This window comes from Mirounga leonina, unplaced genomic scaffold (assembly GCF_011800145.1).
Source record: "Mirounga leonina isolate KUSES-001 unplaced genomic scaffold, KU_Mleo_1.0 Mir_53, whole genome shotgun sequence".
Classification (NCBI taxonomy): domain Eukaryota; kingdom Metazoa; phylum Chordata; class Mammalia; order Carnivora; family Phocidae; genus Mirounga; species Mirounga leonina.
Genome location: NW_023270807.1, coordinates 47,470,284 through 47,494,299, shown reverse-complemented (window position 1 = coordinate 47,494,299; position 24,016 = coordinate 47,470,284). Strand labels below are relative to the sequence as shown.

The 24,016-nt window shown below is 41.3% G+C and overlaps 1 protein-coding gene across 2 annotated transcripts in view; it reads left to right on the top strand.

Annotated features, from left to right (window-relative positions):
• The first annotated feature begins 265 nt into the window (after window positions 1-265).
• MDN1 (midasin AAA ATPase 1) overlaps window positions 266-24,016 on the top strand; it is a 160,134-nt gene continuing 136,383 nt past the window's right edge. The window contains exons 1-8 of one of the 2 annotated variants that reach the window (XM_034991407.1): window positions 266-529; window positions 10,208-10,434; window positions 15,889-16,113; window positions 16,614-16,721; window positions 16,802-16,994; window positions 19,896-20,138; window positions 20,381-20,512; window positions 22,484-22,587. In XM_034991407.1, coding sequence (XP_034847298.1) covers window positions 428-529; window positions 10,208-10,434; window positions 15,889-16,113; window positions 16,614-16,721; window positions 16,802-16,994; window positions 19,896-20,138; window positions 20,381-20,512; window positions 22,484-22,587 — 1,334 coding nt within the window. In that variant the 5' untranslated portion in view covers window positions 266-427. The remainder of the gene's footprint in view (window positions 530-10,207; window positions 10,435-15,888; window positions 16,114-16,613; window positions 16,722-16,801; window positions 16,995-19,895; window positions 20,139-20,380; window positions 20,513-22,483; window positions 22,588-24,016) is intronic. The other variant, XM_034991408.1, reaches the window with a different exon arrangement.

The window sequence follows — 24,016 nt, the reverse complement described above, 5'->3', positions numbered from 1 at the left end:
GGAGGGAGGCATGGTGGGCTGAGAGCTCCCTCGCTTCTCCGGCCCAGCGGAATCTCCCGTCTCGCTGTACCGCCACACCTTGCCTCCGAAACCTACCAGCACTGTACCCAAGAGACCCGGATTACAACAGCAGTCCGCTTCTACTGCGCTCCCGGAACTGGCGCGGTGGTAACTCCCGCTGTTTCCGCTGCTGAGGGGGCGGGGCTGGGGCCGCCCTGCCGTCGCCGTCGTGGTCGCGGGCTGATGACGGGCTGCGCCGCGTGCTCCCCCACGTGTGCTGCAGTTCTCCCGGTGTCTGCGGGGCAGCCGGGGTGCGTTCCCTGGGGGCGTAGTTGCTGGCACCTCCGGTGCGGGACCTCAGCGGCTCGGGGGCTCCGAGCGCTAAGTAGGGAGCGCTGGTGGCCGCCGGGGCAGAGGGCCTGCCGTCATGGAGCACCTTTTCCTGGAGGTGGCGGCCGCGCCGCTCTGCTTACTCGCTGCCAAGAACGAGAAGAGCCGCAGCGAACTGGGCAGGTTCTTGGCCAAACAGGTAAAAGAAGGAGGGAGAGGGAAATTGCCGGGCAGACCCCGGCCGCCCCCCTCGCGCGTGCCCTGCAGCCCTGAGCGAGACGCGCTACTTTTAAGGGAAGAGAGTAGCGGCGTTCTGTCACCCTGGACCCCTCCCCAGGGCTGGCCGGGGGCAGAGACGTCCACGCGCATTTGAGGAAATTGGAAGAAGCCTTTTGTGTTTATCTGAGAGACCCTTCCGTCCTCTCCACCAGCCGACCACCCTGCAGCACTCTGTGGCAGACGTGGCCTTCCGAAAGAAATGTGGTTTGTTTTTCTGTAATTGAGGTTCTATCTTTGCCGTTTTGACATGTGTATTACTCTAGTGTGCCAAGTCTAAGCCACCCCTGTTAGTCTGGGTGACTGTTTTTCTTTTCTGCCCCATCCCATAGTTTTGGCCAGCTGACACCTATTGATGGCGTTCTTGCTTTGCGTGAGGCACGGTGTGGTTCTGTGAGGAGACAGAAATCCGTTACGATCTCTGCCCCCAGGGAATTTAGCATCTATTTTTGGAGAGAGTTCATAAACACAAAACAACTGAAGGGCAAAGCAAGACAGCTAGTGCTAACTGTGTGACATTAACCATAGGCATTATTAGGTGAATTAGAGTCTTCTAGGACATGGGTTTTTGACCTTTTAAGAGCCTTCCCTCGACTCCCTACTGTCTGAGTTGAGGACCTTTATCATGCATTTTTTTCACGTTGCATTTTAATATCCTATTTTATGCTTCCTCACCCCCAATATCTTTGAGCTTCTTGAGAGTAGAAAATGGTTTTTTTTTTTTTCTTCTAACTCCAGTATCTATAACTTATTTATTCAGTCATAAATGCGTTGTGTATATATCCCATTGCTTAGGAAGCAACGAGAGTATTTTGGGTCTGGAGCAGCTGAGAACTAACATGAGAGGCATTTCTGTTTGGTGACAGCAAACTGAAAATCTAAAGGGGAGGGAGGAGTCAAAGATCTTGGGGTTTCTGGCTTCTGAGACCCAGTGAAGGGAATCACTAAACAAATGGTGAGCTGTAGAAAGAAAACTGAGTTTTGATGGGTTGGACTAAGAAGAGAGATAATCAGTTTGTATGAGCTGAGCTTCTGGTGACAGGCTCCTGGGTTATGTATTGTTGCTGGAGGTATTTTTTGTAAGTGGGCTTTAGAATTCAAAGCACAAATTCTGAATCTGGGGATCATGGACCAGCAACAGGAGATTTATGTTTCCACGCCACTGTAACTGGATGTAAAATTGTTTATGTTTTGGGAGTAGGGTGGGGAAATGGTTTGTAGTCTTTAATAGATAAAGTTTTAGAGAATCTGACACACATAAGTGTGAGAACTCATTTGGATTCTGAGATTGTATAGAAATAGTATTGGACTTGAAAGCTACTCGAAAGTTCAGTTGAATTAAGGAGATTAGGACACCTTTGCTTCTCCCTTTTCTTTGCTTCACATTGTCAAATTCTGTCCTATCTGAGACGTCTTTCAGGCTTGTTCCTTGAACCATTCTCAGTAACCATAATCATTTCAAGACTTTCACTCACAAGAGTTGATTGTGTCGCCATTCTCTTTTTCTCCTATTTTTGGAAACAAAACAATTTTTATTGGAGAGCAAAGACTTTTGAAAACATGATTCTCATTGCAGTTGAGATCTGAAGTAAGAATTTTTTTAGGATTGTGTTTGTTTTTATGTTCTTTATCTCAGCTGGTGACACCACCTTCTCTCTATCCAGTCACTTTAGAGAACTGAGTGTCCTCATTCCTTTCACTCCTTTTCCTTCACATATGGCCAAGTCTTCCATGTTTTATTTATTCAATATTGAATCTATTCCTTCCTTTTCATCCCTACTACCACCACCATCCTATAGTTCTGACTCCATTCCCATGTGTGTGTTTTCCAACATCTCCAAGCAATTCTCAGACACAAGCTAGGTGTCTTAAAATTTAACTCAGTTCTGACACTGTCTACCTGGAGATAGCATCAGATCCCACATGTTAGGGGTTCAGTCCTACAAAACTGTCCCCCACCCGCAATTCAGATGCCAATTAAAAGTCCAGGTTGTCAGGTAGGAGGATGGGTTAGCCTGGTGTTGGGTATTAAAGAGGGCACGCTCTGCATGGAGCACTGGGTGTTATACGCAAACAATGAATCATGGAACGCTACATCAAAAACTAATGATGTAATGTATGGTGATTAACATAACAATAAAAAAAAAAAAAAAAAAAGTCCAGGTTGTCACCTGCACTTCTGACCAACTGGCTGTGGATTGGAAGTTCCTACAACCCCCTCCTTGGATTTGATTAAATTGCTAGAGTGGCTCACAGAACTCAGAGAAACATTTTACTTACTAGATCAATGGTTTATTATCAAAGGATATAATTCAGGGCGCCTGGGTGGCTCAGTCATTAAGCGGCTGCCTTCGGCTCGGGTCATGATCCCAGGGTTCTGGGATCGAGTTCCACATCAGGCTCCCTGCTCAGCGGGAAGCCTGCTTCTCCCTCTCCCACTCCCCCTGCTTGTGTTCCTGCTCTTGCTGTCTCTGTCAAATAAATAAATAAAATCTTTAAAAAAAAAAAAAAGGATATAATTCAGCAGTTGCCAGATGGAAGAGATGCATAGGATAAGGTATGTGAGAAGGAGTGCAGAGCTTCCATGCCCTCTCCAGAGGTGACACTTTTTTTTTTTTAAAGATTTTATTTATTTATTTGACAGAGAGAGATAGCGAGAGCAGGAACACAAGCAGGGGGAGTGAGAGAAGGGAGTAGCAGGCTTCCCGCCGAGCAGCCTGATGTGGGGCTCGATCCCAGGACCCTAGGATCATGATCGGAGCCGAAGGCAGACACTTAACGACTGAGCCACCCAGGCGCCCAAGAGGTGACACTTTCTCCACATATCCATGTCTTCACGGACTTGGAAGCTCTCCTGATCAAGTCCTTTTGGGTTTTTATAGAGACTTCATTACATAGGTATGGTTGATGAAATCTTTAGCCATTAGTGTTGGAACTCAGTGTCCAGCCCCTGGCCTGTGCAGTGGAGGTGGGGGTAGGACTGAAAGTTCCAACACTGTAATCATTTGGTTGGTTCTCTGGACAACCAGTCCCCATCCTTGGGTCTTTCCAAAATTTACTACCTTTGGGCACCTGGCTGGCTCAGTTGATAGAGCATGCAACTCTTGATCTTGGGTAGTGAGTTCAAGCACCATGTTGGGCCTAGAACTTACTTTAAAAACCAATAAAAAGACCCTTAAATTCACGTCCTTAACATAACAACCTAACAAAGGACACCTTTATCACTCTCCTCACAGGAAATTAATTCCAAGGGTTTTTAAGAAAATGTACTATTATAAATCATGGGGAGTCTGGATGGCTCAGTCTGTTAAGCGTCCCACTCTTGGTTTTGGCTCAGGTTGAGATCTCATGGGTGGTGAGATCAAGCCCTGGTCCCACTCTGCTCAACCAGAGAGTCTGCTTGAGGATTCTGCCCCTCTGCCCCTCCCCCCACATGTGCACGAAGCTCTCTTTCTTGCAAATAAATCTTTAAAAAAATGCTTTATAAATGATAATATCATGCATCCCTTACCTCCTTGATCACTGTCTGTGTTCAGGAAGAGCAGAGTGCTTAAGATACTGGAACTGAAGTATGGCTGAAGAGCAAATCTATTCTCTTAATTCCTTTTGGGGCCTTGAACAAGTTACTTAACTCTCCTGAGTCTCAGTTTCTTGATACATTACATATGGCAGCTGCTAAATAGTTGCAAGGACTCCGGTTCTGCTGCTAGCTTTGTGACCTTAACCCCTTTTTTATTTTTCAGTTTCCTTATCTGTAAAATGGGGATAATATTACCACTTTATGGGTTGCTGGGAGAATTAGATGCCTAGACTATTGTAAGCACTGTTTATAAAAAGTGGTTAATTATTATTGCTATAAATAAGATTGTTGTAAGATCTAGATAATGCATGTGAGGAGCTTACTAAAGTGCCTGGCACAGAGTAAATAATCAGTACATGTGAGCTTTAATAATAATAATAATTTTTAAAAACCACTTTATTGAGATACATTTCACATACCTTATACTTCATCCATTTATTTAAGTGTACAGTTCAGTGGTTTTTGCTATGTTCACAGATATGTGCAACTGTTATCACAGTTTTAGACTGATACTTAGACATTTTCCTTTTTTTTTTTTTAATTTTTAAAAAAAATTTATGTAAGTAATCTCTACACCCAATGTGGGGTTCAAACTCATGACCCTGAGATCAAGAGTTGCATGCTCTTTTCGACTGGGCCAGTGAGGCGCCCTGACATTTTCATTATTTCAAAAAGAATCCCCATATCTTTTAGCTAACCGCATTCCCCCCCACCCCCACCCCTCCACTGCATTGCTGTGCTCTCCCAAATCCCCCCAGGCAACCACTAACTTACTTTTTTTCTCTCTAGGTTCCCTATTCTGGTCATTTAATATAATTATCATTAATAAGTCATCTGAATCTGTCCCCATTTGTATAAAAGCTCCCCATTGTCTCCAGAATAATAATCCAAGCTTTCTAAAGTGGTATATGGTATATGAGGTGTTTTTTAGTTTTTGAAATTTTTAAACTTTAAAAGTTTCTTTAAAAAAAGAAAAGGTTTATTTATTTAATCTCTACACCCAACATGGGGCTTGAACTCATGATCAAGAGTCTCATGTTCTTCCGAATGAGCCAGCCAGGTGCCCCTAAAATAAAAATTTATTAAAAGGAACTGTTTTTTGTTTTCTTTTTCCTGTCAACCTTATTTCCATTTTTTGTTTCAAGTATTTTTTAATCCAGCCTACTGGTTCTCAACTGGGGTAATTTTGCCCCAAGGGCAAATCTGGAGACATTTTTGGTTGTCCCAACTGGTGGTGGTGGGGTTGCTTCTAGCATATAGTGTTTAGAGGCCAGCGATGTTGCTAAATATGTTACAATGTATGGGATAGCCTCACAAGGTATCATCCAGCTCCAAATATCAGTAGCGCAAAATTAAGAAAGAAACCTCAAATATATGTACACCTAATAACAGAAGATCAAAATATGTGAATCAAAAATTGACAGAAGGGGTGGCTCAGTCGTTAAGCATCTGCCTTCAGCTCAGGTCATGATCCCAGGGTCCTGGGATCAAGCCCTGCATAGGACTCCCTACTCTGTGGGAAGCCTGCTTCTCCCTCTCCCACTCCCCCTGCTTGTGTTTCCTCTCTCACTGTGTCTCTGTCTGTCAAATAAAGAAATAAAATCTTAAAAAAAAAAAAAAAGTGACAGGAAAAACAGGCAAATTCGCAATTACAATTGGAGACTTTGACATTCTATCCTGACAAACTGATAGAACAAATACAGAAAATCACTAAGCATGTGGAAGGCCCACTATCAATAAACCTGACCTATTTGACATTTATGAGTGCTGTGCCTAATAACAATAGAATACATGTTCTGCTCATCTGGAACATTCACCAAGATAGAGCATATTCTGAGCCATTAAACAAGTCTCAATAAATTTAAGAGAATTAAAATCATACTTGGGATATTCAGTGACCCCACTGGAATTAAATTAGGGGAAAAAAGCCCCAAAAAGATACTGGCAAAATCCCTAAATGTTAGAAATTGAAAAACAAAATTAGAGGGGAAAAAAAAGATGGTTAAAGGAAAATCACTGGGAGAATCAGAAATTTTTTTTTTTTAAAGATTTTATTTGAGGGGCGCCTGGGTGGCTCATTCGATTTAAGCGACTGCCTCCGGCTCGGGTCGTGATCCCAGGGTCCAGGGATTGATCCCCACCACCGGCTCCTTGCTCAGCGGGGAGTCTGCTTCTCCCTGCATGCTGTTCCCCCTGCTTGTGCTTGTGCTCTCTCTTGCTCGCTCACTCTCTCTGTATCAAATAAATAAAATCTTTAAAAAAAAAAAGATTTTATTCGAGAGAGAGAGCACAAGCTGTGGGGAGGGCAGAGGAAGAGGGAGAAGCAGACTCTCCCACCGAGCAGGGAGCCCGACGAACATGGGACTCAATCCCAGAACCCTGAGATCATGACCTGAGCCGAAGGCAGATGCTTAAATGACCGAGCTATCCAGGCATCCCCATGAAAGTATTTTGAACTGAATAATTTAAATGAATTGTGGAATGTGGCTAGAGCAGTATTTAGAGGGAAATTCATAACATTTTCAAAACATTGAATTTTTGTTTGTTTGTTTTTAATTAGACCCCATGCCCAGTGTGGAGCCCAACACAGGGCTTGAACTCTTGACTTCAAAATCCAGAGTCACATGCTCTATCGACTGAGCCAGCCAGGCGCCCTATAACATTAAATTCTTGTATTAGGAAAGAAACATTTGAAATCAGTGATATTTTTTAAGCTTTCACCTTAGAGAATTAGAAAAGGAAGAGCAAATTAAACCCAAAATAAGTAAAAGAAAGACAATAATAAAGGTAAGAGTAGAAATTAGTGAAATAGAAAACGGACAAACAATAGAGCAATCCAGTGAAACCAGAAGGTGAGTCTTTGCAAAGACTGATCAAGAAGAAACAAATAATGCAATATATGTTAAGAAAAAAAAGAAGAAGAAGAAGAAGAAGGTAGCGGGAGGGGAAGAATGAAGCGGGGGAAATCGGAGGGGTAGACGAACCATGAGAGATGATAGACTCTGAAAAACAAACTGAGGGTTCTAGAGGGGAGGGGGGTGGGACGATGGGTTAGCCTGGTGGTGGGTATTGAGGAGGGCACATTCTGCATGGAGCACTGGGTGTTGTGCACAAACAATGAATCATGGAACACTTCATCTAAAACTAATGATGTAATGTATGGGGATTAACATAAGAATAAAAAAAAAATTAAAAAAAAAAGAATAAATGGGAAAGATCCAAACTACTAGGAATGAAAATGCCACTGTTAACAGATTCTAAAAAGAGTAAAAAGATAGGTGATTAATATGAACAATTTTATGCTAATAAATTAAGCAGTTTAGATCAAAGAGTGTTTGAAGAATACAAACTACCAAAGTCCACTCAAGAAAAACAAGCTAGGAATAGAACACAAGTTAGGAATAGAACAAAATTTCCTCAAGCTGATACAGAGCATTTACAAAAATGGAGAAAAGATTGAACAGATGATAAATGAGTGGCTATTAAACACTTGAAGAAATTCTAAACATCTTTGATGATATCTTTGATGATAGCTAGAAACAGTGAAGTAGTGAGGATAGCTATCAACGTGCAAATGGGTAATAAAGTTGTGGTTTGTTCATAGTGAAAAATTAGTAATAAAATGGAATAAATTACTGAAGCATTTAATTACACGGATGATTGTCAAAAGCATTATGCTGAGCAAAATAAATTGGACAGAAAAGAGCATGTACTATATGATTAAATTTGTTTATTTATTTTAAGATTGTATTTATTTATTTGACAGAGAGAGACAGTGAGAGAGGGAACACAAGCAGGGGGAGTGGGAGAGGGAGAAGCAGGCTTCCCGCGGAGCAGGGAGCCCGATGCGGGGCTCGATCCCAGGACCCTGGGACCATGACCTGAGCCAAAGGCAGATGCTTAACGACTGAGCCACCCAGGCGCCCCAATATATGATTAAATTTATATAAAGTTTTAGACTAGTTTAATCTGTGGTCATAAAATCATATTATTAGTTGCCTTTTGGTAAGGGGATTGATTGCCAAGGAACATAAGGGAACTTTGGGTTTGATACTTTAACTGGGTGGTGGTTACACGGGTGGGTACATATGTCAAAACTCATCAAACTGGGGTGCCTGGGTGGCTCAGTCATTAAGTGTTTGCCTTCAGCTCAGGCCATGGTCCCGGGGTCCTGGGATCGAGCCCCGCATCGGGCTCCCTGCTCAGCAGAAGCCTGTTTCTCCCTCCCCCATCTCCCTGCTTGTGTTCCCTCTCTTGCTGTGTCTCTCTCTGTCAAATAAACAAAATCTTTAAAAAAAAAAAAACTCATCAAACTATAAATGGGTGCATTTTATTGTATGTAAAGTATATGTCAGTGAAGATTTATGTATGTATGTATGTATGTATGTATTTAAGTTGGTTTTTAGAAAGCTAAATATCTGAGGGCACCTGGCTGGCTCAGTTGGTAGAGCATGCAACTCTTGATCTTGGGGTCAGGAGTTTGAGCCGCACGTTGGGCATAGAGTTTACTTTTTTAAAAAAAGACTAAATATCTATTTATTCTTTTTTTTTTTTTAAAGATTTTATTTATTTGACAGAGAGACACAGCCAGAGAGGGAACACAAGCAGGGGGAGTAGGAGAGGGAGAAGCAGGCTTCCCGCAGAGCAGGGAGCCCGATGTGGGGCTCAATTCCAGGACCCCAGGATCATGACCTGAGCCGAAGGCAGACGCTTAACAACTGAGCCACCCAGGCGCCCCAATATCTATTTATTCCAACCTGGTTTTCCAGATTACCTTTTTTTTTTTCAAGATTTTATTTATTTATTTGAGAGAGTGAGCTGGGGAAGGGGTGTAGGGAGAGGGAGAGAGAGAACCTCAAGCAGACTCCATGCTAAGCGTGGAGCCTGATGCAGGGCTTGATTCTGAGACCCTGAGTCACCCAGGCACCCCTACTGTATACTTTTTTAAATGATATCTTTAGTGGGCTTGTTTATAGGGACATTCGGCAGTTGAAAATGTCATATCATGCTCCTGTGAATCATGACCAAATCTGTTAAATTTCCTTGTAGGACTAATATTGATAGAAATTGTTCCAATGTAACCTCTCTCCCCCATCAGTGCTTTATTCAGAATTAGTTGTTTTATGAGTGAATGCCCTTATATTTTGGAAGATTTCATAAGAGGTCAGGTGTAAGGTGACCTTTTCTGAGAGATAATTTTGGAAAAAATTGTTAAATTTTTGCATATGGTATTTAGGTTGTATTCAAGCTGCACTCTTATGGATAACTTTAGTGTGCAACTCCTTAGGATAAATACATAGCATTGGATTTGCTGGGTCAGAGGGTATGACCCTTAAGCAGTTTAAAACCTGAGGTCCCATTGTCAGTAGCAAGGTTGTATAGATCTGCATGCACACTAGCAACATGAGACCTTTTACACACTTTTTCAGTTTTCCTTGTTACTCTTATGGACATTCTGAGCCCAGGCACTAGAATTTTGTGGTCTGTTTCATCTTGCATATCAAAGTGTGGCTGTCTCCTTTGGATTCTGTTTTGTTTATTTATTAGAGGTTGAAGCCTTCATAGGGATATCCTCATTCATTTTCTGGAATTGATTTCTCTCTATCCTTTCTTCAAGAGAGTTGGCAATTTTGCATACTAACTGTAAGGTTTTTGTTTTGTTTTTTCCCCATGTAATTTCTGTTTTCCTTCAAGAGCAAAGGAGCTGGGGGAAACACTGGATTCTCTGGGAAATATTGAGACCATGAAACAAATTATTTTTCAGGAAAGCTATGTAGCATTTTACGTGGAATTCAGGTATCAGTCCTATCGCTCAAACCCCAGTGCGCTCTTTGTTACAGCCTTTTACTTTAAATTCACTGTAATCTTCTATTGCAAAAACCCCCATTGTGTTTTATAAGATAAATTCACTTATGAAATCTGGAAATTGGTTGTTTTGATTCCAAACTAGGATTTTTGCTTTTCTGCAGCAGTACAAATGAGTAGCATTTATATAGATACATTGTTTTGCCTTTCTCTCAGGTGTGGACACCTCAAGATCGCCAGTGTATCCTGAATACCTTAGCCCAATTACTTCTGGATAAAGACTGTACTATGCTGGTTGGTCGCCAGCTGCGCCCTCTTCTTCTGGATTTGCTGGAAAGGAATGCTGAGGCCATTAAAGCCGGAGGTCAAGTCAACCACGATCTACACGAACGGCTCTGTGTGTCAATGAGCAAACTCATCTGTAACCATCCTGATGTCCTCCCGTGAGTAACAGTTTTTTCTTCGTATTTCTCCTTGAGGTAGTAGAACCAGCTGTCTACTAGGAAGTAAAGGAGGAGTCTGAGTTGAGAAGAAGGAAAGAAGGGAAATATAAGAAAGAAGAAAGGTAAGTGGTATTGTTTTATGAAAATGATCACAACAGAATCCCTTTATCCAGCTCAGTTTAATGACCATTTACTATGTTCTTTTAAGTCTTGGACATCAAGACAGGCCTGGAAAAATGGCTAAGACATGTTCCCTGCCTTCAAGGATTGTATCATCTGGTGAGACATCCATATAAGGCGATTTAATTGTATTTACTTATTTATTTTCAAAGATTTTATTTATTTGTCAGAGAAAGAAAGAGTGTGCACAAGCAGAAGGAGCCGCAGGCCAGGCTCCCATCTGAGCAAGGAGCCCGATGCAGGACTCAATAAGAACTTTCATTCTAGGGGCGCCTGGGTGGCTCAGTCATTGTCTGTCTTTGGCTCAGGTCATGATCCCAGGGTCCTGGGATCGAGCCCCGCATCGGGCTCCCTGCTCTGTGGGAGGTCTGTTTCTCTCTCTCCCACTTCCCCTGCTTATGTTCCCTCTCTCGTCTCTCTCTGTCAAATAAATAAATAAAATTAAAAAAAAAACCAACTTTCATTCTAAAGTTGAATAATATCTGTGCACTAATAAGAGTATCTCTCTCTTTTTTAAAGATTTTATTTGAGAGAGAGAAAGTGCGTGCGCACGAGCCTGTGCAAGTGGGGAGGGTCAAAAGGGGAGGAAGAAGGAGAGGGAAAAAGAATCTGAAGCGGATTCTCCACTGAACGGGCAGCCTGATGCGGGACTCGCTGTCAGGACTGTGAGCCATCCAGGTGACCCTAAGAGTATCTGTTATATCCATCTCTTATTTATTAGTTTTCATCAACATAATAAGTACACTTTGGCTTTCTTGGAACTATGATCTCTAATCTGGTTCTTGAATGAAGGGTATAAGAAATGAAGGCTTGGGAGAAAGCCATAATTTGTATGAGCTTTTCTAAAAGGGGAGGGAAAAAATAAGCCCAGGTTGATGGAACTAGAAAATACACAGCAAATATCAATGTCAAACTTGGTAATTAGGAACATATGCTGTGGGTTGATTGAGGTTGAGATTGTGGCCTCACTTAGTGCTGTAATCATTTAGATGTACTTGTCTGTGGTACCATTTCATAAGGTATGCCAACTATCCTGTACTTACCATTTGAGATTGACGTGTGGGTAACTTGAACCCCATTTCTCCTAAGCCTTTGTGGTAGAGTGCTTCTGGATTGTGTTTGAGAATCATTAAAATGATGGATTAGTTATGTCTGATTTCCCATCCGCTTCAAGTTTTATGTTCTTATTAAATGCACGTGAGCACACTCCTATTTTTTCTTCTTTTCATTTTGCCAAGGCTGTATATTTTATTTACGCTCCCATCTCATTCCAAAAATTATATAATGCAGTTTACAAAAGTGCCTGTGATAGAGTAATTTAAAAAACAAGCAAAAAAAAAGAGCTGTGTATAAACGAATCAATGCATGTTGTACAATAAACTATAGACAATGATGTAGAATGAGATTTTGATTTTTAGTTTTAAGAAGTATAGCTGATTGGGCGCCTGGGTGGCTCAGTTGGTTAAGCGACTGCCTTCGGCTCAGGTCATGATCCTGGAGTCCCAGGATCGAGTCCCGCATCGGGCTCCCTGCTCAGCAGGGAGTCTGCTTCTCCCTCTGCCCTCTTCCTTCTCGTGCTCTCTGTCTCTCATTCTCTCTCTCTCAAATAAATAAATAAAATCTTAAAAAAAAAAAAAAGAATTATAGCTGATTAATTCAACATGTGCCCCAAATTTCCTCTGTAGAGGAAATATACCTAATGTATTAGGAATATACCAAATATATTTAGATAGGATCCCCCAATTTTAGTTGAATCTTTTATATATCCTATATTAGATAGGATATAGTATATAGTCATAGGAGACCCTTCTTTTAAGCTCAGGGCCACATCATGTGGGTAAAAAAGTCAAATATAATGGGTTATTGATTTTGCAAACAATTGAATATTATACGCTAATGGAGGTGTGTGAGCCAAATACTTAAGGGGAGGAGGAAAATCACTAAAGAGGAATGAATGTTTTCCTCTTGGAAATCAGAGAAAATTTTGTACTGTGGCAGATTGTGGAGGAAAAGCAAGGAGAGGAAGAATGAAGAGAAAAGAAATAGGATAGCAGTGAAAATCTAGGGAAAAAAAAGAGACTGAAGAGAAGGTACTCAGTCTCCCTAGGGTCCTAATGCTTGCCATTCATTTATGTGTACATACCTCTTTCTGAGCTCAAGGTGTTGTTTGAGGCTTCCATGTGGTACTTCAGTGGTCTTAAGCATTTCTTTCTTTTCCCTTATGCTATTTGTTCATTACTAGGTGCCCCCCCAGCTTTATTTAGATAACAATTGAAATATATTTTTCTTGACATATAACATTGTATAAGTTGAAGCTATATTACATAGTGATTTGATACATGTATATATTGTAAAATATTTACCATAATAAGGTTAGTTAACACATCTTTCACCTCACATAATTACCATTTTGTTGCTGTTTGTTCGTACTGTTTTTGCATCTAGAATCCTCAAACATATGTTTTACTCTGACAGATTCTTTGTCAGGACTCTGGGAAAGCAATCCCAGTGTGTTGATGCGTTCTCTATTCTAACATATTAGTTAGGTTTCCAAGTTCTTTTTTTTTCCTTGATTTTATTTTTTTAAGTAATCTCAACACCCAACATGGGGTTTGTACTCACAACCGTGAGATCAAGAGTCGTACACTCTAGCCAGGTGCCCCAGGTTATTTTTTAATTTTTGACATATAATATGACATTGAACATCCTTGGGCATGAAATTTGTGGATCTGTAGTGGTGATTAGGAATGTGGATTTTAAAACAATGGTGTTGTTTTAGTAATAATATATACTTATACAGGATTTTATAGTGTTTAAGTATGTAGGTATATGTTTTTAATCTTTTTTCATTTAGTGGTGGACCACTTCCTCTTTTTTTTCCTTAAGTTTTATTTATTTACTTTCTGCACTCAGTGTGGGGCTTGAACTCACAACCCCGAGATCAAGAGTCATATGCTCTTCCGACTGAGCCAGTCAGGCACCCTTTAATCTTTATATTGTAACATCTTCAGTAACATCATTGTAAAATCTTATTTAAATCTTTAGAGAGGTTAACTAAATTGTTCTAAGTGTCAGAGCCAGAACTGGACCACAGGTCTTATTTCTAGATGCTGGGAAGACTGTGATGAGTTGCCCAAGTGAGTGGCCCATCCAAGGTTAGATGTTTAACTGGATGGTATTCCTTGTTCCATTTTGGACCTTATGACTCTTCATCTTCCTCCAGGAAAGAGACCCTTCTCCTCAGTCTTTGAATATTCTCTAGGGAAAAAAACTAATGTTATTCTCTGGCTAAAGATGCTTTATTGGTCCATCCGTCATTGCTTAACCAACTGAGCCACCCAGGCATCCCATCCATCATTGCTTAGATCAGAATTTTAGAGCACTCCTTGAAAATGATGGGTCTTTAGAGAAAAGGGTGATGTAGTCGAGTAAGTTTGGAAGAGAATATTGACCAGTCTCCCTTATGTATACTTAGAGTGGACCAAAATTCTCTTCTTCCCATTGCTGCACAAATGTAGGGTCATTGCCAGTGCACTCTGCTCATTTCCCCCTATTTTCCTCAAAGACCCCCTGGTCAGGTTGACCATTTGGTTACTGCTTCTCTGCCTGCATGCTTGTTACTGCCCACCTAGTCCCACATGTGCTGCCAACATCAGCTGCCTTCCACTCCAGCTAGTGGAATACCAGCCTCTCTTCCCCCAAAGAGTTATTGTACTCATTCTGACAACATCTTTGTGAAGAAAAAAATGTCCTGTTTTTTTTCCCTTAATTATAAAAGTAATAAATTTAAATTATAATACAGAATTGCAAAAAGCAAAAGTCTTCTTCACCCTGAAATCCTACATTTTAGGGATAACTGTTATTAGTAATTTCGTATATTTCCTCCCAAATCTCTTTTCTTTTTCTTACTCTGCCAGGTCTCTTCTGAGCAACAGCTGAATCTCTAAGTCTCATATGTCCAGTCTCATTCAGAATATCGCAAGTGTTAATTTACCAAACCTCTATTCCTGTTTGCCTGGCTTGCTTGTGGAAGTCCAAGCCTTCCCACCCATCTCCTGAATTCGCATTATTCCCCAGTTACAGTTTTATATTTGGGGATTTGTTGAGCCAGGAATCTGGGGAATACTTCCTTGGTGCTTCAGTACAAGGTGCTCTGGAAAACAGATTCAGATGGCTCCTGCAGCTGCTCTGTCACATTCCCAATGGGCTCTTGGGGGATTCTGTTACTGACCACTAGTTTACCAAGTTATTATAAAAGAATGCAGTTCAGGAACAGGCTGATGGAAGAGATTGCTTCATATACTAGATTTGGCAGTGATTTTTTGGATGACACCAAAGCACAAACAACAAAAGCAAAAATTGACAAATGGGACATCAAACTAAAAAGCTGATGCACAGCAAAGGAAACAAGGATGTAGAGACAACCTACAGATTGGGAGAAAATATTTGCAAATCATTTGTCTGATAGGGGATCAATATCCAGAATATGTAAAGAACTGTGTGAAGCTTTCTTTCTTTCTTTTTTTAAAAGATTTTATTTATTTATTAGAGAGAGAGAGAGAGAGAGTGTGTGTGTGTGTGTAAGAGAGAGTGAGTGCGGGGAGTGGCAGGAAAGATTCCCAAGCAGACTCTGTGCTGAGCATGGAGCCTGACGCAGGGCTCAGTCTCACGTCCCTGAGATCGTGACCTGAGCCTGAACCAAGAGTTGGACAGTTAACTGACTGAGCCACCCAGTGGCCCCCTGTCCGAAGCTTTTTGTCCTTCTTTTGCAATCTTAGTAAGCTTTCGTTCTGTGCTTCATGAAAATCTGTTCATCTCTTCAGATGCAACCAAAGTGTCTCTTCTGGACTCCCCCAGTTTTAGTTGAATCTTTTTTGTGTGTGCCTCTTGTTGTTCCTGTAAGTGACTATCTTCCTTGTTACTGGGGGAGTCCAGGATAGTATCTCCTTGGTTTTGTATCCCTGGTACTTAACACAGTGTCTGGCTCCCAGTGAGAGGTTCAGTAAATGTTCGTTGAAGTTGAGTGCATTTTTCAGTAGAAAACATGTGGGATAAGTACTTCTGGTTTTTGTATTCTGTCAGATATCTCATGCCATGGTCCTGGTTCCTGAACTTAAACAGCATACCATCTTAGGACTAGGTAGCTTCAGTATTTGTCTCTTTGCTTTCAGACCCTTGGAAATTCCTGTTATATTCTGCTGTCCTATCTCAAAGTGGAGATGTATACTTTGATGTCCTCACCAACAAATGAAAATAATCTCTCTCTTTCTGAAGGTTTGCCCTGAGGTATTTCAAGGACACTTCTCCAGTCTTTCAAAGACTCTTCCTAGAGAGTTCAGATGCTAATCCAGTCCGCTATGGGCGCAGGCGGATGAAGCTCCGGGACCTAATGGAAGCAGCTTACAAGTTTCTGCAGCAAGAGCAGTCTGTGTTCCGGGAGCTCTGGGACTGGAGTGTGTGTGTCCCTCTCCTCAGAAGCCATGATACCTTGGTCCGCTGGTGTGTAGCTGTTGGACTTTTCCTGTGTTTCAAGTGTGGGGATGATGGAGTGTAGAGTTCTGTGCATGAGGAGGGAAAGGACGCTATGTAAAATGTGTTATTTTTGTTCTGTTACCTTTTGGTACCACTTATTTCCTTTCCTTAATCATGTGTCTCTTTAGTGGAAAATGAGGTGATACTAGTGGAGTTCCACCTTTTTCAGGTTCTATCAAGTGAATTCATCATGCCTGATTTGTGTTTTCTACTCTTAAATGTATTATATTAATTCCGTAAGATTTCCTTTTCTTTTTCTTTTTTAAAGTTTGTTTATTTTAGTAATCTTTACTTCCAGTGTCGAGCTCGAACTCCCCACCCTGAGATCAAGAGTTGCATGCTCTACCAGCTGAGCCAACCAGGCACCCCTAAGATTTCCTTTTTTAGTGTTTAGTTGGCTAGCAAATTTTCTTTATTCTTGAGAATCAGCTGCTTGTCTTGAGTTTATATACTTTGATTTTCTCCAGGTACACAGCCAATTGTCTTGCTTTGGTCACCTGTATGAATGAAGAACATAAGTTATCATTCCTTAAGAAGATTTTTAATAGTGAGGAGCTGATCCATTTCAGGTTGAGGTAAGAAGGAGGATTCCTGGAGATCTTGATGTGGCTTTGCTGTGCGTTAAAGTAATTGATGAGATCCTCATTTTCCTCAGGTTACTAGAAGAGGCCCAGCTGCAGGACTTGGAGAAGGCTTTGGTTTTGGCTAATCCAGAAACCTCCCTTTGGCGTAAGGAGAAGGAGCTGCAGTACTTACAGGGACATCTTGTTTCAGCTGACCTCTCTTCCAGAGTGACTGCCGTCTGTGGTGTGGTGCTGCCTGGGCAGCCACCAGTCCCTGGAGAGCAGGTCTGTTGGCATCAGTAGGGTGTGTGTCCTCTTCCCCTTCTTAAACACTGAGTGTGCTTTTTTTCCTTGGCTGGGCTCTGTGTTATAGGTGTGAGTCAAACTGAGTTTGCCAAATTGCTGTTCCATTTACAGAAGTATTCAGAAGAGATTAAGAAAAATTTACCCAGGGCCTTCTTCTCTGATATTTCCTTTGTCTCTGTTTGATGTTAAATTAGAAACTCTAATGATGCCCATATGAGGCTTTTAACTTCAGCAAAGCTCTTCCATATATTCTCTCTGTGACGTTATGTAGCACATGTTGTGATACCATATTTATGTGAAACAAAGGCAGCATGACTAGCCTGGCGACCCTTGGGCTGCCCTTTGGCAGAGACAGGCCTAGGCCCAAGTATAACTCCCAGCAACTTTTTTCTGTCATAACATTCTTTTTGCTCATCGTATCGGAGGCTAGTAACTGTAGTGAACTTCCCCCTGCCATATGAAATGAGCTTCTTTCCAAGAAAATGGCTCCAGACCCACACTTTTGAAAGGTTTATAGATGATAATCTAGCTCTGTAATCTGAAACTGTTGGGAGCCAGTCTGTTTTTCCCCAGCAGTCTTTAGTCAGTTGTCACTTTATGTAATGGTCACATTCACCCAGTTTTCTTTTTGGGAGATGTCCTGGTCCTTCCTTGAACCATCGGTTTGTCCATTGGGCAGTACAGTTTTTTAAACAAGAAGCATAATAGGGGGCGCCTGGCCGGTTCAGTCAGAAGAGCACGTGGCTCTTGATCTTGGAGTTGTGAGTTTGAGCCGCACATTGGGTGTAGAGATTACTTCAAATAAATAACCTTAAAAAATAATAAAAATTAAAATTAAAAAAGGCACAATATGCATTAAAAATGCACATCTTCAATGTACAACTCAGTGATTATTCATAAACTGAAAATATCTATGTAACCAGTACTAGGACAGCAGCACTTCCAGAGGCCCCTGTGTTTCCCTCTAGTCACTAAGATCCTCCCAACCCCAACCCCTCTCCTAACATAGCTTAGGTTTGGGGCATTAGAATTTTAACATAGGGAAGGATTCTAGTTGGGGTGGGCGTGATGTTGAGTAGCAGTGACAAGGCACCGGGGCAGAGGTATGGAATGGTGCTATGGCCTGCTAAATTGGTGAGTGTAACAGCCCTGCAGAGAGTTCGAGCTTCTAGCCCTGGGGCACCTGGGTGGCTCAGTCAGTTAAGTGGTTAAGCATTTGACTTTGGCTCAGGTCAGGATTTCAGGGTTCTGGGATTCAGCCCTGTGTCTGGCTCTGTGCTCAGCAGGGAGTCTGTCCCTTTGTTTCTCCCCTGCTTGTGCTCTCTCTCTCAAATAAGTAAAATCTTACAAAAAAAAAGAACTTCCAGCCCTGACTCTCATTTTGTCCTTACGTATCTATAGGGGACTAGCCATGTTTGAGAAGTTATTATTCCTTAAAAGTTCTTAAAATTCCACTTTTCTAAGAGATCTTTTTCCCTATGTTATATTGGGTACATTATTATTTGAAAAACAATTTTTTTAAAGATTTTATTCATTTATTTTAGAGAGAGAGCATGAGCAGGGGAAAGGGCAGAGAGAAAGGGAGAAGCAGACTCCCTGCTGAGCAGGGACCCCCCCCCACCGATGCAGGACTTGATCCCAGGACTCTGGGATCCTGACCTGAGCCAAAGGCAGACACGTAACTGACTGAGCCACGCAGGCACCCTGAAAAAAAAATTTTTTTTTTTTAAAGATTTTATTTATTTATTTGAGAGAGAGAGAATGAGAGAGAACACATGAGAGGGGATAGGGTCGGAGGGCAAAGCAGACTCCCTGCCGAGCAGGGAGCCTGATGTGGGACTCGATCCCGGGACTCCAGGATCATGACCTGAGCCGAAGGCAGTCGCTCAACCAACTGAGCCACCCAGGCGCCCCTGAAAAATTTTTTTAATGCAGTAAAATACAACATTTACTGTCTTAAACTTTTTTTTTTTTAATTAAACTCTACTCCCAATGTGGGGCTCAGACTCACAACCCTGAGATCAAGAGTCACATGCTGTACTGACTGAGCCAGTCAGGAGCCCCAATCATCTTAAACAGTTTTAATTGTACACTTCAGTGGTGTTAAATATATTCACATTGTTTTGTAAAAAACTCTAGAACTTTTTCATCTTGCAGAGTTGAAACTCTATACCCATTAAACATGTTGGTAGCACTATTACTATTATTTTTCACTTTCTGTTATGGAAAATGTCAAATATAGTCCAAAGTAGAAATAGTGGTATAATGAATCCCCATGTACCCATCACTTAGTTTCAGTAATTATAAATTCATGATCAGTTACGTTTCATTTATAGTTCTGCACATTCTCTCCAAACCATGCTATTTGAAGCAACTCCCAGATACCACATCATTTCATGCCTAAATATTTCAGTCTATATGTATAAAGGAAAATAACCTAAAAATACCATTATTCTTTATTACACCTGAAAAAAATACAACATTTTTATAATACAGAATATCCTTTTAGTGTCCATATTTCCCTGACTGATAAATATATCATGTGCATTCTCGATCTTAGATATGAAATCCTAGAATGTTGTGAGAGGAAGAAAAACAAATAAAAATTCAGTCGTGAGATGAGGTTTGCCCCCATCCTTTGTGTGTCAACTTTTTTGGCTTCTCAAACTTTGGGAGACTCTCCTTCCATTTGTTAGCAAATTCTGCCAAAAGGAAAAAGATCCTTATTTTGGATAACATACCTGTTGTTACTATAGTTCTGGTACTACTAATTTATTTAGAGGTTTATGTAAAGGTCAGTGGAAACGTTGTAGAAATTAACCTGTGCCCTTTGGAGGAAAGACTGTTGACATGCCTTTTATTTTTCACTTGCCTCCTTAGGCTAGTAATAGGAGTTCTTCTCGTGAACAGGAGCTGACCTTTAGGTCTTATGTACTGGTTGATTCAATCTGCAAAAATCTTCAGACGCTGGCTATGGCAGTGGCTTCTCAGAATGCTGTGTTGTTGGAAGGACCAATAGGATGTGGCAAAACTTCCTTAGTTGAACACTTAGGTGCAATGACAGGTAGACGGAAACCCCCTCAACTTCTTAAAGTCCAGCTTGGAGATCAGACTGACAGTAAGGTAATTAAGAAATAGCAAATTTTGGTGGGTTCGCATGCTTATAAATGTTTGCATTAAAGTATTCTTTTTGCTAAGGGAAAATGAGAATAGTATTGGTCTTCCTCATAACTGATGGGACCATGGTGTAAAAACATCAGGTGCCTGCTTATATCCATATAGAAGTTTAACAGAATTAATCAAAGGCTGTGGCATTGGCATCTTAGATGTGTGGTTTCAGTAATTACTTTATCCTGTTCCTGCAGATGCTGTTGGGAATGTATCGCTGCACAGATGTCCCAGGAGAGTTTGTGTGGCAACCTGGTACTCTGACACAGGCAGCCACAAAGGGACACTGGATCCTTCTGGAGGATATTGACTATGCCCCTTTAGATGTGGTATGTCATTTCACTAATTATTTGCTGATTTCCTGTCTTTTTTTTTTCCCCTAAAGATTTTATTTGTTTATTTGAGCAGGAGAGAGTACTGGGGAGCGGGAGGGCACAGCGAGAGGGAGAAGCAGACTCCCCGCTGAGCAGGGAGCCCAGGGAGCCCTATAGGGGCTTGATCCCAGGACCCTAGGATCATGATCTGAGCCGAAGGCAGAGGCTTAACCGACTGAGCCACCCAGGTGCCCCTGATTTCCTAGCTTTGAAGAGCATTTTGTTAATAGTAATTTGGGGAGATGATTTAAATAACATAGGTGTTTGGGGTGCCTGGGTGGCTCAGTGATCCTAGGGTCCTGGGTTTGAGCCCTGCGTCGGGCTCTGCTCTGCTGGGAGTCTACTTCTCTCTCTCCCTCTGCCCCTCCCCTCTGCTCATGCTCTCTCTCTCACTCTCACTCAAATAAATAAAATCTTTAAAAAAAATAAATAACTTAGGTGTTTGATTAGAGATGATATGTTTTGCGAGAAGCCCATTCATGATTACCTACCTATCTGGTTTGAGGTATGATTACTTAGCTGGTTTTTTGTTTGATAGAAAATTGATAAAGTTCTGCTGGTACTGTTTCATTGAGTACAGTAGCCCCCCTTTATCTGCCGTTCAATTACCCATGGTTACTCGTGGTCTTGAAGCAGATGATCGTCCTGATGTATCATCAGAAGGTCAGTAGTAGCCTAACACTACATCACAATGCTTCAGCCGTTTGCCTCACTTTATCTTGTCATGTAGGCATTTTATCATCTCACATCTCCACAGGGAGGGTGAGTACAGTACAATAAGATACTTTGAGAAAGAGACCACATTCACGTAACTTCTATCATAGTGTATTGTTACAGTTATTCTGTTTTATTATTTATTCTTTTTAATCTCTTACCTTGCCAATTTATAAGGTAAACTTTATCATAGGTGTATATGTATAGGAAAAAGCATAGTATATATAGATTTCTGTGTTATCCACAGTTACAGACATCCACTGGGGGTCTTGGAACGTACCTCATGTGGATAAGGGGGAACTACTATAGTTGGATATGTGATCAGTTTCATAACCTTTCTAAGAATAGGTTAACATCTTACCCATGTTACAGATACACTGAGAACTCTGAGACCCTGCTTCCCAGCTATGGCATCTGTAGAACAGCAGGCTGAGGACAGATGAAGGAAGAGAGGATATAATAAGAGATGTTTGTCTTTGTTTCATTATACATTCAGTATATTTTCATTTTGATTATTTTTCTATGTATATCAAAATAGCATGCAAGCAGTCCATGTTTCCTCTATATTCTATAAAGTATGACAAAAAAATGTATTGCAGAATGAAAATTTTCCTTTGGGCAGATTTTCCTGAGATTGGTTTTAATTTTTTTTTTTTTTTTTTTACCATGAACCCTAAAGTACCTGCATAATGACTTTTCCCTCTTGGATGAGACTAATGAGAGAGTGTGTGTGTAGGTTTAGAGAAATATGAAGGGGAAGGAGTGGCTATAAATACATGTGTATTGTGATGATTTTAGAATCTGACGAAGTAAAGATGTAATGGGGTTATTGGCCCAGATAGGACCTCCCAGTTTGATTACCATGTTCTAGGGTTCCCCCTGACCCCACGCACTTTTTTTGAGTCTAGTTGACATATCATTTCTAGGGTCATAATGCTCAGTTTTATAGGGCTGGAAACCCAGTAATCATGTCTGGATTTTTAGTGTCTGGCTTTGTTCTAGTCCATAGTAGGCACTTAGTGAATGTTGAATGAATAAATCGTTCTGTTGGAATGTAAGTGGCTCAGACATTCCCATCTGCCTTTTGATCCCAGTTCATGCTGTGAATACATATATAAGGATGTGCTCATCGTTTGGAGAGAGGGTATTTTGTTTGTTTGTTTTTTGTTACTTCTTCCTTAATAGTTTTATCAGTGGGGTTTTGTGGTTTAGGTTTCCGTGCTGATCCCTCTCTTGGAGAATGGAGAGCTCTTGATTCCTGGCCGAGGTGACTGTCTGAAAGTGGCTCCTGGATTTCAGTTCTTTGCAACTAGGAGGTATGTCCTATTAACCTTCCCACTATGGAGCCTTTTCCTTCTAAGTCCCCAGACTAGAGTACTGAGTCCAAAAGTCCTAGAGTAGAGTTTTCTGGGCCCACTTAAAGCAAGATCAGTTGGAACTGATGACAGATCCAATTGTTTTCATTCCTATTTTATTTTTTTATTTTTTAAAAGATCTGGGTCCTATTTCAGGACTCTATTTTGTTCCATTGTTCATTTGTCTATCTTTACACCAGTATCAGACTATCTTGATTACTGTAGCTTTTTTAGATTTAAGTAAGCTCTGTGCCCAAAATGGGGCTTGAACTCATGATCCTGAGATTAAGAGTTGCATGTTTTATCGACTGAGCCAGCCAGATGCCCCTTCATTCCTATTTTATTTTATTTAAAGATTTATGTATTTATTTACTTTATTTTTAAAGAACTATTTGAGAGAGAGAGAGAGCGCACGAGTGGCAGGGGCAGAGAGAGAGAGAGAATCCTAAGCAGACTCCACACTGAACAGGGACCCCCCAACGCAGGGCTCCATCCCTTTACCCTGAGGTCATGACCTGAGCCAAACCAAGAGTTGGCTGCTTAATGGACTGCACCAACCAGGCACCCCAAGATTTATTTATCTTAGAAAGAAAGCGTGTGTGCATGAGCAGGAGGAGGGGCAAAGGGAGAGGGAAAGAAAGAATCCTCAAGCAGATTCCTTGCCGAGCATGTTGCCCTACATGGGGCTGGATCCCAGGACCCTGAAATCATGACCCGAGGTGAAATCAGGAGCCGGCCACTTAACCGACTGAGCTGCCCAGGCGCTCCCCTTCATTCCTATTTTAAATTGAATATAAGCATCGACAAAGGAATAAAACCTAAGCAAACTTAGTATATGTCCATGTCTATATTTTATAATAACATGAATTTTCCATCGTAGAAAGGTGTCAGGCAAATCTGAATTCAGTTCTTGGCTCTGCCATTTGTAGTCATAGTTGAGTGATCAGGGGACAGTACTCTTGCTTTTTATGCATAAGAAGAAAAGTAGCGTACCATTTCCTCAGAAAGTTGTGAGCATCACATTAAGTGGCCTAGGTGTAAGCTTGTGGCTTGGCCAGAGTATGTGTTTAATGAATGTTCCTTCTTGAAAAATTTTTTTTTAATTTATTTTTTTTATTCATGAGAGACAGAGTGAGAGAGAAAGGCAGAGGGAGAAGCAGGCTCCCAAGGAGCAGGGAGCCCGATGTGGGACTCGATCCCAGGACCCTGAGATCATGACCTGAGCCGAAGGCAGACGCTTAACCATCTGAGCCACCCAGGCGCCCCCTTCTTGAAATTTTTAATAATTTTGAGTACTGTAGCTTTTGGTAATTGGCACTGAACTTATTTTTAAGGCTATGGGCCTTGGATTATGTTTTCTCTTTCCTGAAGTTGTGTTTTGAGGAAGAGA